The sequence below is a fragment of the Mytilus edulis genome, chromosome 5, assembly GCF_963676685.1.
Source record: "Mytilus edulis chromosome 5, xbMytEdul2.2, whole genome shotgun sequence".
Lineage (NCBI taxonomy): Eukaryota > Metazoa > Mollusca > Bivalvia > Mytilida > Mytilidae > Mytilus > Mytilus edulis.
In genome coordinates, this window is record NC_092348.1 from 3878037 (window position 1) to 3894967 (window position 16931).

The 16931-nt window shown below is 33.6% G+C and overlaps 1 protein-coding gene across 1 annotated transcript; it reads right to left on the bottom strand.

Moving 5' to 3' along the window:
• Positions 1 to 3711: 3711 nt before the first annotated feature.
• Positions 3712 to 12970, bottom strand: LOC139522791 (uncharacterized). Its single transcript, XM_071316351.1, has 6 exons — positions 12797 to 12970; positions 10013 to 10177; positions 8763 to 8900; positions 7635 to 7751; positions 5733 to 5850; positions 3712 to 4101 (listed from the first exon to the last, which is right to left on the bottom strand). The coding sequence occupies exons 1-6, from the start codon at positions 12834 to 12836 to the stop codon at positions 3879 to 3881; spliced, it is 801 nt and encodes a 266-aa protein (XP_071172452.1). The 5' UTR covers positions 12837 to 12970; the 3' UTR covers positions 3712 to 3878.
• Positions 12971 to 16931: the final 3961 nt, after the last annotated feature.

Consider the following 16931-nt stretch of genomic DNA (forward strand, 5'->3'; position numbering starts at 1 on the left):
ACAACAAATGGCAGAGGAACCAACAAGAGAATCAAACACACTGAATTTCATAATCACAAACTACCCAAACTGCTTCAACAGAGTCGAAACCATACCTGGCATATCAGACCAAGACATAGCAGAGTTGGACGCCATACCATCTAAACAGAGGAGAGCCGCCAGATATGTCACTAACATATATCATAACACATCATCTGTTAGTGACATGCTTAACCAACTAGAATGGAAACCCATCGAAGATCGTAGGAGGACATCAAGGCTTATAATGATGTATAAACTTGCCAACGGGTGTGAAAGTTGACACTAATTATACTCTGATTCCACCAGATAGGCTATCCAGAAACATCAGCACTAACGAATACCAAGTACCATCTTGTAGGACCGAAGTACGGAAGGAATCTTTCTACCTAAGGCGACGATACGAGAATGGAACGCCCTACCACACAGTGCCACCAATGCAGGTAGTTTTGAATGCTTCAAGACCTACCTTTATGAGATGAACTAGAACAACGTCAAGATGTTTTTAAAACTCACTGTATATATGATGTATAGCACGAATTCAAATTAATTAATTACTTATTTTTGTCTAAATTTTAAATGCGCATCCTAAAGTGGCAAAAATCAACTTATTGATGGTGGCCGCGTATTGGTAGAAGTAGAAGTAGAAGAAGTCTAGGCTGTTTACAATAGCATTTCATGTGACAGTTGGTGATATAAAAAAAGTTAATGTTGTGCACTGTATCAATTATTATGACAGTTAGTGATAAAGAAGTCTAAGTTGTTTTTAAAGTAGCAATTCACAAAACTAGTGCTAAAGAAGGCTAGGTTGTTTAAACTAACAATTCACAAGACAGTGAGTGATAAAGAAGTCTAGGTTGTGTACAGTAGCAATTCATAAGACAGTTAGTGATTAAGAAGTCTAGGTTGTTCACAGTGGCAATTTATAAGACAGTTAATGATTAAGAAATCTAGGTTGTTCACAATTGCTATTTATAAAACATTTAGTGATTTAGAAGCCTAGGTTGTTCACAGTGGCAATTCATAAGACATATATAGTGATTAAGAATGGTTTGTTGTTCACAATGGCAATTCATAAGACAGTTGGCGATAGAGAAGTCTAGGTTGAGCATACGCGTTTATACACAAACAATTCATAAGACAATTAGCGAAAAAAAGGTTTATGTTGTTCACAGTGGCAATACATAAAACACTTAGTGAATAAAAAGTGTAGGTGGTTCATAGTGGCGATTCATAAGACAAATAGTGATAAAAAAAAGTCTAGGTTGTTCACAGTGACAATTCATGTGACAGTTAGTAATAACACAGGCTAGGTTGTTCACAGGGGTTATTTACTTCGTACTTTATTTGGCTTTTTTAAAAACTTTTTTGGATTCAAGCGTCACCGATGAGTCTTTTAAATTTGTTGACGAAACGCGCGTCTGTCGTATATATAAAATTTAGTCCTGGTATCTATGATGAGTTTATTTATATGACAGTTAGTTATGAATAAGTCTAGGTTGTTTTTCTAGTAGCAATTCATAAGACAGTAAGTGATAAAAAAAAAAGTCAAAGTTATGCACTGTGTCAAACGTAGACTGTTAGTAGTAAAGAAGTCTAGGTTGTTTACAGTGACAAAACATAAGACATTTAGTGATTAAGAAGTCTATGTTGTTCACATTGGCAATTCATCAGACAGTCAGTGATTAAAAGTCTAGATTGTCTACAGTGGCAATACATGCGACAATTAGTGAATTAAAAGTTTAGGCTTTTCACAGTGGCAACTCATGAGACAGTAGTTAATGATAAGGAGTCTCAATAGACACATATTTTCATTTTATTTTGATGCGTCAAGCCCAGAATACATAGCTTCTTGAATAAGCGAGGAGCTATTGACCTGAAGGACCTTATACTGCATACCGAAACTATTATGTTATTAAAGGTATTTGTGCATAAAAGAAAGAGTTAGACAAATAGTTTTGAAGAGTTATGCGTATACAAAACTTTGAATATTTTGAAATTTTCTAACCGTCTTAATATTGGAGCAATTCTTATAAATCCTGTATTAAGACGAAACGCGTGTCTTGGGTACAAATTTTTAATCATAAAATTGAGAATGGAAATGGGGATTGTGTCAAAGAGACAACAAACCGACTATAGAAAAAACAACAGCAGAAGGTCACCAACAGGTCTTTCATGCAGCGAGAAACTCCCGCATCCGGAGGCGTCTGGCTTCAGCTGGCCCCTAAACAAATATATATACTAGTTCAGTGATAATGAACGCCATACTAAACTCCAAATTGTGACTAAAATTAAAAACAATACAAGACTAACAAAGGCCAGAGGCGCCTGACTTGGGTCAGACACAAACACGCGGCGGGGTTAAACATGTTTATGAGATCTCAACCCTCCCTCTATATCTCTAGACAATGCAGAAAAGTAAACGCATAACAATACGCACATTAAAATTCAGTTCAAGAGAAGTCCGAGTCTCATATCAGAAGTTGTAAGCAAAAAACTGACATAGTATCTATGATGAGTTCATAATTGTGAAAAAAAATGTTAACACGTTTTTATAAGCATTGTGGTTAACACTAAAAGCTGGCTTAACTTTAAAATATTTCACACACTGTTTCACATTTCCGCTATATTTACATCCTGAAATCCGCAAACACTAATATTTGTATTTTTTAAATGTATTCTTGGTTTTTTAACAATGACGGCTAATATGTGCAATTTCTATATTTTGTCATGCAAAATGAAAAGAAAAGTGAGAATTTAAATGGGAAATGTGCCAAAGAAACAACAACCCAACCAAAGAATTAAAAAAACACTAAAGGCCGCCAATTGCAATGGGTCTTCAACACAGCGACAAAATCCTGTACGCGGAGGCGTACTTCAGCTACCCTATACACACAAAGTTGTACTGGTTCAGTGATAATAGAAGCCATACTAAACTCAAAACATATAAATGAACTAACATTATAATCATACATTACTAACAAAATCCATAGGCTTTTAACTTGGGACAGGCGCAAAACGAACAATCTGTTATTATGAAAAATCTTGACAGCCACGATTTTTGTTCGTTTTGTCAAGAGTGCAATTCTGTTTTAATCCATTATTTGAATCTACGTGTTTATCATATTTAATCAAAACGATTCAATAATATGGGTTAAGACAATACCTGAAACATCACAGATCCTCTACATATATTAACTGCACAAGAAAACCTTTCAAAAATAAAACTTCATCAAAAGCTGCTATGTTTTCGGATCAGAAACATTAATTTATGTGTTGATGGTTCACTCATTAATTAAAGAAATAGATTTCTGTTTGATAATCACATAAACAATGTTTAGAGCGAACCGACTGTAACTGTTATTATGAAAGGAGTTTTAAAGTCAAATTCAAAGTTTCGTGAACTAAGCCAATAGACTGAACGAATTCATTTACAGCATATTTTGTAAAAGAAATCTAATAGTAGCGAGGAATGTGCCAAGCCAATTGGTATTTTGAAAGAACAAAGCTTTTCGAATAAGCATATTAAGGCTCACACAGAAAGGGGAAGAATGGTTGGAACCCCCATCATTACGATGAATACTTTTAAATGTGGACACATAATTGGAACCCCTTTTAAAAATGGCTGCATCCGCCACTGATCAATGCATTTTTCAAATGTTATGCAAACAATGGCCATTATCACACATGATGTTGATTATTTATATTTTATTACAGAACAAAATCCCAGAGTATAAGAGAAACCAGTAATTGAAGAAGTAAAGATTTAAAACCATTAAAATAAAACGTGATCTTCCGGTGTTGGACAATTGTCAGAATTTATCAGGGTTTACAATGACAACAATAGTTGAATAAAGTCATTAAGAATAATAACAGTAATATATTCTGGTTCTCTCAGTTTTCTTTGGGTGGCTTCCACCATCGTAACTAGTGTTGTTATGAATATCCTCGTCATCTGTTTTCACAAACTCCTCACGTGCGCTCATTCCACGTACACGCTGACATAATGTTGATGTGTAATGGTACAAATAGAAGGGTTTACTTGTTGGTAACACTATGCTTTTGTAGGAAGGTCCATCAGATCTATTAAACAGAGATGCAATAATTTGAATAAACTCATCATAGATACCAGAACTAAATTTTGTATATACACCAGACGCGCGTTTCGTCTACAAAAGACTCATCCGTGACGCTTGAGTCAAAAAAGTTAAAAAGGCCAAATAAAGTACGAAGTTGAAGAGCATTGAGGACCAAAATTCTTAAAAGTTTTGCCAAATACAGCTAAGGTATTCTATGCCTTAGGAAGAAAAGCCTTAGTGTTTAAAAAAAATCAAAATTAAAAAAAAAGTTAATTTATAAATATAACTGTTCCAGACCGTATGAGTATTTGGACCGCACGCGTACGGTCTGGACGGTATGCGTACTTTTTCAAAATTAACATTAAGAAGTTAGTCAAGTTTATTTGATACAAATGTATATAACAGATCAACAGAACTTATGTCTCAAATTAATATAAAAAGTTCAATAGTAATGGAAATAAAAACTTAATATTTTAACTATTTAAAATTATCACGCTTATTTAATCTGTTAATCTCCTGTATTTAGCATGTCAGTAATTCGTTAACTGCATGCAGCCCATTATGTTCATTGAAATTGAAGTTATCGGAAGTAAACATAATGTGGGGAGAAAATTGTTATAGAATATTTAGGAACTTTACAAAAAAAGACAAAGGAACATGCATGAACAAATAATGTTAATGTAAAAGAAAATATGACGTTCCTTGTGGTACATTTGTAGCAAGTGTCACCTTGGTCCAGAGTAACAAAATAGGATTCAGATATACAATTAAACAAATATTTAATGTCAATTGTTCGCTTATTCACTTTATTCATCTATTTGTAATAATAACAGTTTGTATTACTAAAAATAAAGATTTTGATAAATGTTTGTTTAAATTTAACCCATATGATCCCAAAACATGTTTGCTCAGCTGGACCGTACGCGTACGGTCCAAATACTCATATGGTCTGGAACATAACCATATCAATTATAATTCATGTTAGCACAACAAGTGATATCCGCGGGGAAATAAATCTCCACCAGCAGTGGCATCGACCCGGTGGTTGTAAATAAACTCATCATAGGTACCAGAACTACATTTTGTATATACGCCAGACCCGCGTTTGAAATTATTATAAATGTAGACTGTCTTCTGTGAAATACAGTCTTTATTTGTGACCTATGTCTGAACTTAGTTTGTAATTTCGTGTATGATCAACTGCAAGTATTCTTACTTTTCGTGTAATCTGACAGACGTTTTGAAGCTTACTTTTTTCTTTAATTTTTTATACGAACTTTGACATTGGATAACTTCCCTTTTATTTGATTTAATTCCTGAGAAACAATAAAAAAATGTAATGCGGGTTTGCTCGTACCAAGTCAGAATATGACAGCTGTTTTATATTCGTTTGATGTGTTTGAGATTTTGATTATGACATTGGATAATTGGCTTACCGTTTTGAAGTTTCATTTGATTTTTTTTTTAAATAAGCGACGAATTCTCAAAATGTAAATAAATGATCTCAAAGGCAATCATACTTTCTTATCCTTATTCTGATGTGATTAACAATACTTATAAAGTATTAACACGAAGTATAAAATTTACATACAGATACATTCCTACAAAGAAAGAATGTTTTGAATAATGACATACCTGCAACAGTAGTATATCCTTGTGTTTCTATTATAGGTTCCATCTGGAAGAATTCCATTCTTTGAATTTGCATTATTGTGGTCTTCATCATCCCAATATATACTGCCTGTTCTAAATCCTATACAAATAAATCTGATCTTACTCTTTATATTTGGCAAGGATAAAGGATTTTAAAAAGCTGCAAGTTAAAGTCACGCGTTGTAATTGAATTGTCTGTTCAATTACATATTGATACGAACTTTCTTTTTCTAATACCTGTTTCATGTTGGTATAACGCTTTATGGAATCAAAACCAAAATTAAAAAAAATATACTTAAAAAAGGGACGAAAGATACCAAAGGGACAGTCAAACTCATAAATCTAAAACAAACTGACAACGCCATGGCTAAAAATGAAAAAGACAAACAGAAAAACAATAGTCCACATGACACAACATAGAAAACTAAAGAATAAACAACACGAACCCCACCAAAAACTAGGGGTGATCACAGGTGCTCCGGAAGGGTAAGCAGATCCTGCTCCAAATGTGGCATCCGTCGTGTTGCTTATGTGATTACAAATCCGGTAAATAGTCTAATTCGGTAGGTCACATTCATGAAAGGGAAGGGGATTGTAGTTACGACGTAAGGAACATATCCGATATCATTTGTGAAACGGTTATTCCATAACGGTCAACCAACTCGTGATGGCGTCCGTAAAATTTACGAAGGGATGATTTCAACTTCACCATTTGGAACTCTTGGTTTAATAGCTTCCTTGTGAGCAGTAACCCTCTATCAAGAAAATCATGATAGGAAATGCAAGCACGGGAATATCGTATCAATTGGGAGATATATACCCCGTATGCAGGTGCTGCTGGAATGTTGCTACTTAGAAATGGAAAGTTCACAATTGGAAAGCTGAAATCATCTCTTTTGTCGTAAAGTTTTGTTTTCAACCGACCCTCATTGTCAATTTCTAGATGTAAGTCAAGATATGAAGCCGACTTAACTGTATCTGTAGTATCCTTTATCTCCAATTCGATGGGATAGATGCGTTCCACATAGTCACCAAATTTTGAATTGTTTAGTGAAAGAACGTCATCTATATAGCGGAAAATAGAGTTAAAGGATATTGCTAACTTCTTATCTTTCTTCCTAAGAAGTTCCTGCATGAAGTCAGCCTCATAATAATAAAGAAACAAGTCGGCAAGTAGAGGGGCACAATGGGATGCCGACAGTCTGTTGAAAAACACGTCCTCCGAACGTTAAAACTATTTCAAGCCCAGGTAGAACCGCAGGGATATGTATTTTATTGTTATCGTATCAAATGGTACCATTTGTATTGATCTGGATGAGCTTTACGACGATAATGATCTCCTTAGTAAGGCTAAAATATTTAAAACAAAAAAAACAAAAAAACATAAAAGAAACGCGCTGATAAATCGAAAAACTTAAACAGCTTTTTACAACCACCGAGTCGACGCCAATGTCACTTTTGGTTCCTTGATAAGGTCATATTAATCCAGAAACCGATTACTCAACTTTGATAGTTTACTTAGCTGCCCACACAAACAATTACATTGTTAAAACGAAAACAATTTCAGCTCAGCAGTCAGTTCTTCAGTCTTACATGAGTTTTAATACTCCTATCTACAATTGTCTGTTTATAAATTTTGAAATCATAAAAAACTAAGTTTTAACCTCACTCAGACAAAGTTCACTTAAGATGGATTTGGCTACTAATATTACTAATATTAGGTTCTTTCGTCAATAGTTTCAGTTCTTATAAATCATAGGCTTTTAAATATTAAGCTTTGAGGGTTCCCGATGAAGGTAAACCCAGAAAAGGGCTTCGGACGCATGAAATTATATACGTGTTTTTGGTCTTTCTTTCCAGAGCCAATACAATGTACTGACTTACCAGAAGGACAGGAACCACCTTTTCTGGCAATACAATAATTTCCTCGTGGCCAGGATGCTAATCCACCATATTTTGTTTTGGTACAGTAACATAGCTTTGTGTTTTTGCCGAAAATACCTGGTTGTATATAACAGTAATTCGTATATGCATATCTATCACATAATTTTAGAATCAACTGGACAGTGTCAGACACATGTTCACAACTGTCTTTCGAGTCATATCACATTCGAACTCTGTTATTTAAATAGCATCGGTTTGATATGCCATGATTTATTTTTTCTTAATCATACAATGTACAAAGTGATCTGTTTGCGCATCTTTTTTCAATATATGTCTGATTTGTTTTGTTTTTTGTATAAACGTTGAACGGACCGAAAGAAACAAATAACCGACAGAACTACAAGACACCATAACATAGTTTTCATGGATGGTTTGTATGATTCAAATTATTATTCCGATGCATATATATAGTCAACAGTTGCTAACAGCTACAAAAAGTACATATCAACACATACCGATAAATTAGTCATATTGGATTTTCTAAAAGAAATAATTGGATATATTTAGAATCATATTCAAAACAGTGTGGTCCTGGCCATTGATTGACGACCTAAATTATCCCATTGACTGGGACAGATTAGGTGAACGTTTGTCGGTAACAATCACTGCTCACTATGTACTTGTTAAAGACACTAAATCTGTGGGGTCACCAAAGGTTCTCAACACCTAAATAAAAAAGCAATTCGAAAAACGAATCCGGAATAATACGATGTGTTGATTTATATCAATAATATAAATCAAAACATAAAGGTTATTCCTGAATTTTTTTTCGAATTATTTTATTATTAAAGGCGTTAAGAACCTTTGGTGACCCCACAGTTTAAATTCTATAATAAGTAGGAAGTGAGCAATGTTCCTTACAGACAAACGTTCACCTAATCTGTCCCAGTCAATGGGATAATTTAGGTCGTTAATAAATGGCCAGGACCACACTGTTTTGAATATGATTCTAATAAGCTATTGCATGTTAGGTTGCAGTATCTTTGAATTATGCCTTGAAAATATTTAGCTATAATTTCACAGATAAAAGTTTATAAGTCCAGTAAACAAATAATATATCGAACTTACCATAAAAGTGATGGTTGTATCTGACATCGTTCACATTATGTATATCTTCATTATCCTGATATATACATCCTTCTGCCCATCCGACAGGGCATCCTGATTTTGATTTTGGAAGCGAATACCTTCCACGTGGCCAGCTAACTTAAAATGAGTATAGATGGTTTTACACTTGTTATACATGCAGCACTTTTTTTAAATTAAATTATAACATTAGGTTTTATCAAGTTATAAGCTTGGTATCGATTGTTTTTCATCCACATGATTATATTGCCAAGTTTACATTCTCTGAGGTTTAAATATTTTGCTAAACATAGTTATTGCATTCAAACTATTATTTTGTTCATTTACAAGCAGGGCAAACTCGATACTATTCAAATGGCTTACAAAAATCAAATAATAAAAATGGCTGAAAAGTGCAATAACGCAGAAGCCATAAGAAATATTAATATCATTCGGTGATCTATGAAATATGAATATCAATTGGAAGATAATCGTGGTCATCTGAGATATTTTAATATACCATAACGGTCAACCATCCCGATACTGATAATCCCATTATGGTCAACTAACCGGAGATGACGTCCATAAAACACTGAAGTCTAAAACCTTCAACATGTTCAACAAAATGAAAAGAAAACCTATTATATACATTAGATAAAAATCAGGGCGTACGGGATGAGTTTCTGGAATGCTATAAACATTAATAATGCAAGAGTCTAAACAATCAAACGATTTAAGTCCCAAACAAAAATAACATTCCAAACCCAAGCGATACATGTAGTTGTTTATGCTCTGTATTTTTTTTCTGTCTGTCGCCTTTAACCTAAGCGATATATGTAGTTGTTTATGCTCTGTATTTGTTCTGTCTGTCGCCTTTAACCTAAGCGATACATGTAGTTGTTTATGCTCTGTATTTTTTTCTGTCTGTCGCCTTTAACCTAAGCGATACATGCAGTTGTTTATGCTCTGTATTTTTTTTCTGTCTGTCGCCTTTAACCTAAGCGATACCTGTAGTTGTTTATGCGATACCTGTAGTTGTTTATGCTATACCTGTCTCCGCCTGACTTCTTTACAAACCTATGACACAACCAGTCACAAACATTAATACGCCGGTTCCAGTGTAATCCAGCGGGACAGGGCACTGTAATAATATATTACCTATGACACAACCAGCATTTGAGGGCCAGTCACAAACATTAATACGCCGGTTCCAGTGTAATCCAGCGGAACAGGACACTGTATTGATATATTACCTATGACACAACCAGCATTTGAGGGCCAGTCACAAACATTAATACGCCGGTTCCAGTGTAATCCAGTGGGACAGGGCATGGTATAAGAAATGCCATGTCCACATTGTATGAAAGACGAACAGTCGTTTGGATTGGGCAAGTATCCATTGATTATTGTACTGCAATCTGTAAAATATTATAAAAACTTAGAACACCCTCCATATGTTATAAATATTCTTGCATTTCATAATTAAATCGACTGATCTTTTCGTTGAATGTTCTCTTAATACTTGTATAGTTTGATAGCACTTGCATGTTGATTTTGGTCTTGTTTTAAGAACTAAAAAAGGAAGTCTTATAATGTAGTTCTATTGTCTATAAGCAACTGGAATGAATAAAAAATTGTCTTGCATTAGACATTAGGGTTGTCGAAGTAAGAATATTTTTAACATACACGTGTGGACACAGATCAGAGTGGATAGTATATTTGGGAGTTTAATTGACAGTGATTTCTAACATAAAGAGTTCTTTGTTTTTTCTACAATAAGTTTCTATGTTGAACTGTGGTGCACAGTGACAGCAATCCTGTACCAAACACTAAAAATAGCAGTGTCTTTCATCTAATATTACGTTTTAATGTTCAAGACTGTCGTGAAGGAGACACTTATTTAAATCAGTGTCGATCGTTCAGATGTATTATTTAAATAAAAAACTGCTTTTGACATCAAATCCGCACATTGGCCAAAATACTATGACTGCTTCGTGTAAATAATATGTACGTTCCTGTAATCAAATTTTGTGCATTTCAAACTTTTCATTCGGGACCCGAAATTCCTTTCACAATTGGAATAACTTCTTTTTAAATACATTAACATTTTTAACAATGATCCTTTAAGAGAACATAGCTAACTGAGTGAGCGCCAATGCTGCAGAGATTTACGTTAAGAAAAAGAAAAGATTGCATGTATTGCCAAAGGATTCCGATAAAAAAGGTTCCACAATTTTCATTTCGGATAGCAGGAAAAGCGCAAAATAAGATGCGGACATTAGGTGCATTTCTGCATGGTGTGATTCTAATATGCATGGCATCCAAGAACCTGCAAGCATGTTATATTTGTATGGTTCTATTTGTGCTCCTTTGAGGTGTTAATTTCTTCTTTGTTGGCCTTCAATTGTCCACATAAAAACTGTAAAACTTTTTCAGGATCTGCCCATATCATTAGTAAATGATTTTGTCTAAATGTCGGAAGTGTTTTTTATCAAGCTATATTATGGTTTAAGTAACAACAGTATACGAAATATGGCAGTTACCAATACAGATGATCTTAACTCCTACAAACTGATAAACGTTCTTTTAGATTGATACGAAAAGTACTGAAGTTGCAAAACTTGTTTCCCAATCCACTATAAATAAATATGTTTAAACTGATTCAAGAATCATGTTCATCTCAGTGACGGGATTATGGAGGGGAAGATCCGAGGATTCGTCCCCACCACCTTCTCCCGGGTCGGGAACCCCTTTAAAAATTGGCTGGATCCACCCGCTCGTATGATTTTGTTATCATAATTGATTACAGCTAGTAATAATAGTTTTGTAGACTTTTGAACATAATATATATATATATATAATTAGAAAGGATTATGTGTGTAAAAACACACTGTTTAGCAATTATCATGTCCCATTACACAGTGTGACCTCTAAAACGTTCAATCGACCAGAATATATAATATGCAGACGAGGCGAATCGATGGTGAAGGAGTATTCATAAAAAATACAAATATCATATAATAAATCAAATGATACTACAGGGAAGTGGAAAGAAACCCTATTTTTAAAGCATGTTTTTAATATAAATTCCCTGTTAGAGATTAATGATTAAGTATGAATATTCCTTCGAGCTTATTCGATTCTTAAATTGAGGGGTGGTAACTGCAAAAGAAAAATTCGAGTCGTTTGCACCGGTATAACGTTTTACCTGGATAGAAAAAGAGTAGGTCCGGTAAGGGCCGATTTTGGCCTCAAATTTTAAGTTCATCTGACGAAAGAATTCAGACACGTTTTAAACACGTAAGTGTCTATTTCAGTTGATTCAATAAGTTTATGTGAACTGATTTTAACTGATTAACGCATTACAAACGTTCCGATTCTAGCTTAAATATGAAACATTTATCAAATATGCCCAAAAATGTTTCAGATGGTTTTTGTCAAAAATGAAAGTGGCCGCATCCGTGTTCATCCTCAACCTTTATATATGTTATATATTATCATAAAATACAACTTACATTTCTATATTAAGAATGGACACGAATGCGGCGACATTCATTTACGACGGAAACCGTCTAAAATTTAACAAAAGTGCTAAAATTGTGAAGATTGTGAAAATTTGGTCAAATGAATATTTCTTTTGTTTAAATTGTTGTTAAAACAATACATATATAAATTAATTACTTGCTTTTTATATAAACGTGAAATTGTATGACGTGTATAGATGATTGAATGCACAACGTAGAACTACTTAAATCTGTTTTTTTTTCATAGACACTAGATATACATTTTAATGCACCAGAGGAAAATTTGACCTCTAGTATACATATATATTCATTATAGCTTCATTTTTGATGTTATAAAAGTAATTCAAAGGGGAATTTTTGAGACAAAGGACATAATCAATATATAAGTGAAAAGTTAAATGTTCGTTTAAATGATTCTTTATTCTGTGAGAGATATTGTACAATATACACACATCAAATACGGTGTATCAATATAAAGTACCTCATATTAGGAGGGAAATGTACAAAACCTACCTGCACAAACAGACGAAATCATCAAGAACAAAATATACATATTCCCGATCTTTATTCTTTCCTATCTAATTTGTTAAAAGTAAAATGACTTTATAACATATTTTACTTTTTTGTTGTTGTTAAAAAACACGACGGATGCGTGGTACAGGATCTGCCTGTGCTTCCGGAACACATGATATCACCCACAGGCGAGTTATGTATATAGTTTATCTTTCTATCGTTTATCTTTTCCTTAGCTGTTGTTTCTCTGTTCATCTTATGAGATTGAATACTCATCTGATGGCTTCCGCTTCTTGTTATTTTTTAAGTCTGATACCCTCTAGAGAAAAGAAGCATACGTGTTTTTGTTGAAAAAAAAGATATCTTGATTTATCATTTGGAGATCCTCAGATTTGTTTGTCTGGGCAATGTTTGTATTGTCGAGGTGAATCTTCTTTCCATGGAGTACAACTTTCCACCAGTTTTCTTGTTCAAGATGGCAGCAAGGTTGCCTAAAGCAGTCGATCTTCTGTCTTGTTAAAAACATGTGTTATCTATTTGGGTTTTGACTAAGGTGGAATTGTTTAGTTTTACTTTCGTCATTTGTGAACAAAGGAATAATTTAGCTTGTTTTTCACAATGGTAATTTATCTTTGAAAATTGGCATTTCAAATGAAAACAATGGATTCGGATACCCAAACTCTCCCAGTACGGGTTAATATGAGCATGGAAGTATTATATTGACAGGAACTCCAACGAAAAATTAGCACATTCCCATCCCACTGATTTCTTTAAGAAAATAAAAGGTTCCGACTCAGTTTGTCAAGTACGTGATAACTCCTTTGTGGGGTATCTGCGATGCCGCCTTCGCCTGTTCTTTTAACTGAAGCTGGTCTTATCACGTGATTTGATATCGATTGTCTTATCTTCCTACCAATTTAAATTAACACGGAAACTCCCGTGGTTATTTGTGAATCGCCACATGAATAACAACACCTGTTTCCGTCCAATAAATGAAGAACAACGCTGAAAAGATCGAAAAAATCGGTCCATATTTAACAGAATGACATAAGAAAATTAACTGCATTCGGAAAGAGGGCAATCTTATTTTTAGTTTTGTTAAGTATGTTTTAATCATTGGAACTTGGAAATCGGGAAATATCTGATTATGAAAATTACATGATTCTGAGGTAGAGAGTTTGCAGAAAATAATGTGATGCGCTTGTAGTGTGCCAGATGGTGCCAGATAACTCAAATTTTAAGTTAAAGATTGTAAACTTTTATCGAGTGTTACACAAATATTTATGGTCTTCTCTATCGTAAAATAATGTTAACTTATTTATCAAATATATTTCAAAGACTAAAATGGTTAATAATTACACGCATGTGATGACCTCTACATAGCAATATTAGGTTACGAGACATGCAGATGAATTGTTACACCTTTTATGATAATTCCAAAGTTGTAAACAACCTTACACATTCAACCTAGTCCGAGATTACTCAATCTGACGTCTGACAGATTTATTTTTGACGGATGGCTTTTATTATTTCTGGATGCATTTAAAGAACGATCACCATGATGGGCCCTAAGAAGTTTAATTTTTTTTTATCATGGAAACCAAATTAGAATTTATTTTATGTGTTTAAAAGCTTAACAGTTCTGAAACATCTAACACCGTATGCTAAGCAATTTATGTTTCTGTTTCTTGTTTAATTGCATGAACTATTTGCCATTGGACTTTCAGTAAACAATAAATCAAAATATATGATATTTTTTTCGGATCAAAGCTCTTTAACCCCGTCCCCCGGCCAACTTTTGGATTAAATTTTTGTTGGAAATTCTTTCATTAAACACTTCATTAAAATAGTTGTCAAAGTTAGCAGTAAAACGCGATAATAATTACTGATAAAAACTTTTCCGTTTACTTTACATGAGAATTTTATGATTTTCAAGCCTAACACGCATATATGTATATAACAGTTATGCGTGTTTATCCAACGGCTCTCTCATGAATAAAAATCTTACTATTTTAAAATTGATTGCAACTTAAACTGAAATGTTTATGGCTTGTGAGTATTTTACTCTTTATTTTTTTTTTTTATTATTATTTGGTGAAAACAGTCACGGGGATTTCGTTTCTTTTCTTTTTATTTGTTTTTAAGCAACAAAACCCGTAAAAACTGACATATTTGTCATTCACATGGTCGGTAAATGTCATTCCGTTGATAATTAAGTACACATCCGGTTATTTCGGTATGATCCGTAATTACGATCATTCACGAGGTTCCAAAAATTTGATCGGAACCCATGCATCCATAAGACATGTCGAGTTAATTAACAGATACTTAACGATTTTGCGGCATCGCACTATAAACGTTTGAAGTCCGCTTGTTGGAGTTCCTGTCAATATAATACTTCCATGATATGAGTAAGGGGACAGTACATATAAACCGCCAATAGATCAGAAGTGTTAAAAGAGATTGCATCATAGACTAGAAAGGGTAGATGTTTCGTATGAGCCTCTATGGCTGATAAGAGTTTCAGGTTAATACAAGATTAGTTCATTTGACATATGTTCTGTTTACAAGGTTATAAGAGTTTGAAAAGATAAAAAAGCAAGACGAATCTATTCCACACATTTACATATTATTTTACATACAAATAAATTGAAGTTACTATGTCCTATTTTCAATGTTGAGTGTGTTCCAAGTTGTTTTTTGTTTCCGTTATAGTACATCCTTGTCGTCAGTAATCTCTATCGAAAATGCAACTTTAAGTATAAGTTATTAAACATAGCAAAATTTTCCATTATATGTAGTTATCTTCGTTAAAATGAGAATTTCAAAATCCCCCCCCCCCCCATAAAAGTATCTTAATTAAATATACAGTAATGTAAATTTCGTAGATTGGGAAGAGAAAAATGTGACAGAGTTCATATTGAGTGTAGTGTTACGAAGTATTGAACGGAACGGATATAATCTCTGCGCCGGAGATTGCCTTCTTAACAGCTGATGTGTTCAAGCTTTTTATTTTGCCATATGATAAAGAAGTCTATGTTGTTCACAGTGACAATTCATCAGACGGTCAGTAATTAAGAAGTCTAGGCTCTTTACAGTGGCAATACATAAGACAGTTAGTGATTTAAAAGAAGTCTGTGTTGTTCACAGTGACAATTCATCAGACGGTCAGTGATTTAGAAGTCTAGGTTGTTTACAGTGGCAATACATAAGACAGTTAGTGCATAAAAAGTCTAGGTTTTTCACAGAGGCAATTCATAAGACAGTAAATGATAAGAAATCTAAAAAAAAACCCACAAAATGTCACCTTATTTTGATGCATCAAGCCTAGGATGCATAGCTTCTTGAATATGCGAGGAGATATGAAGGTCCTTATACTGAATACCGAAACAATTGTTATTAAAGATATTTGTACAAAAAAGAAAGAGTTAGAAAAATTGTATTTAAAAGTTATGCGTATACAAAACTTTGAATATTTTTAAAATTTCTAACTGTTAATATTCGAACAACACTTATAAGTTCTGTATTAAGACCAAACGCGTGTCTGGATTTGAAAAAAAAAATCAATCATGGTATATATGATGAGTTTATAACTGTGAACAAAATTGTAACATTTGTTTTTATAATCATTGTTGTTTACCACTATATTAAGATGGCCTAACTGTAAAACATGTCGCACGTTGTTTTACATTTCCGCTATATTTACATCCTGAAACCCTCAAACACTATTTTTTATGTCGTTTTTTTTTAATGCATCCAATAAGAAAATTGTTTCTAAACAATGACCGTTTGTTTGTGCATTTTCTATATTTTGTCATATACAATAAAAATAAAGTAGAGAATGGAAATGTAGAATGTGTCAAAGAGACAACAACTCGACCTTATAATTAAAAAAAACCCTCAAGACCGCGAAAGCGTATTCAACACAGCGAAAAAAAATCCGTAAATGGAGGCGTACTTCAGCTAGCCCCTAAACATAAATATGTTTTAGTTCAGTGATAATGGAAGCCATACTAAACTCAAAAACATATAAATGAACTAAACAATATAACAAAGGTCATAGGTTACTGACTTGGGACAGGCGCAAAAACGAGCAGTCCGTGAAAATGTTTGACAGCCACATTTTTTATAAAGA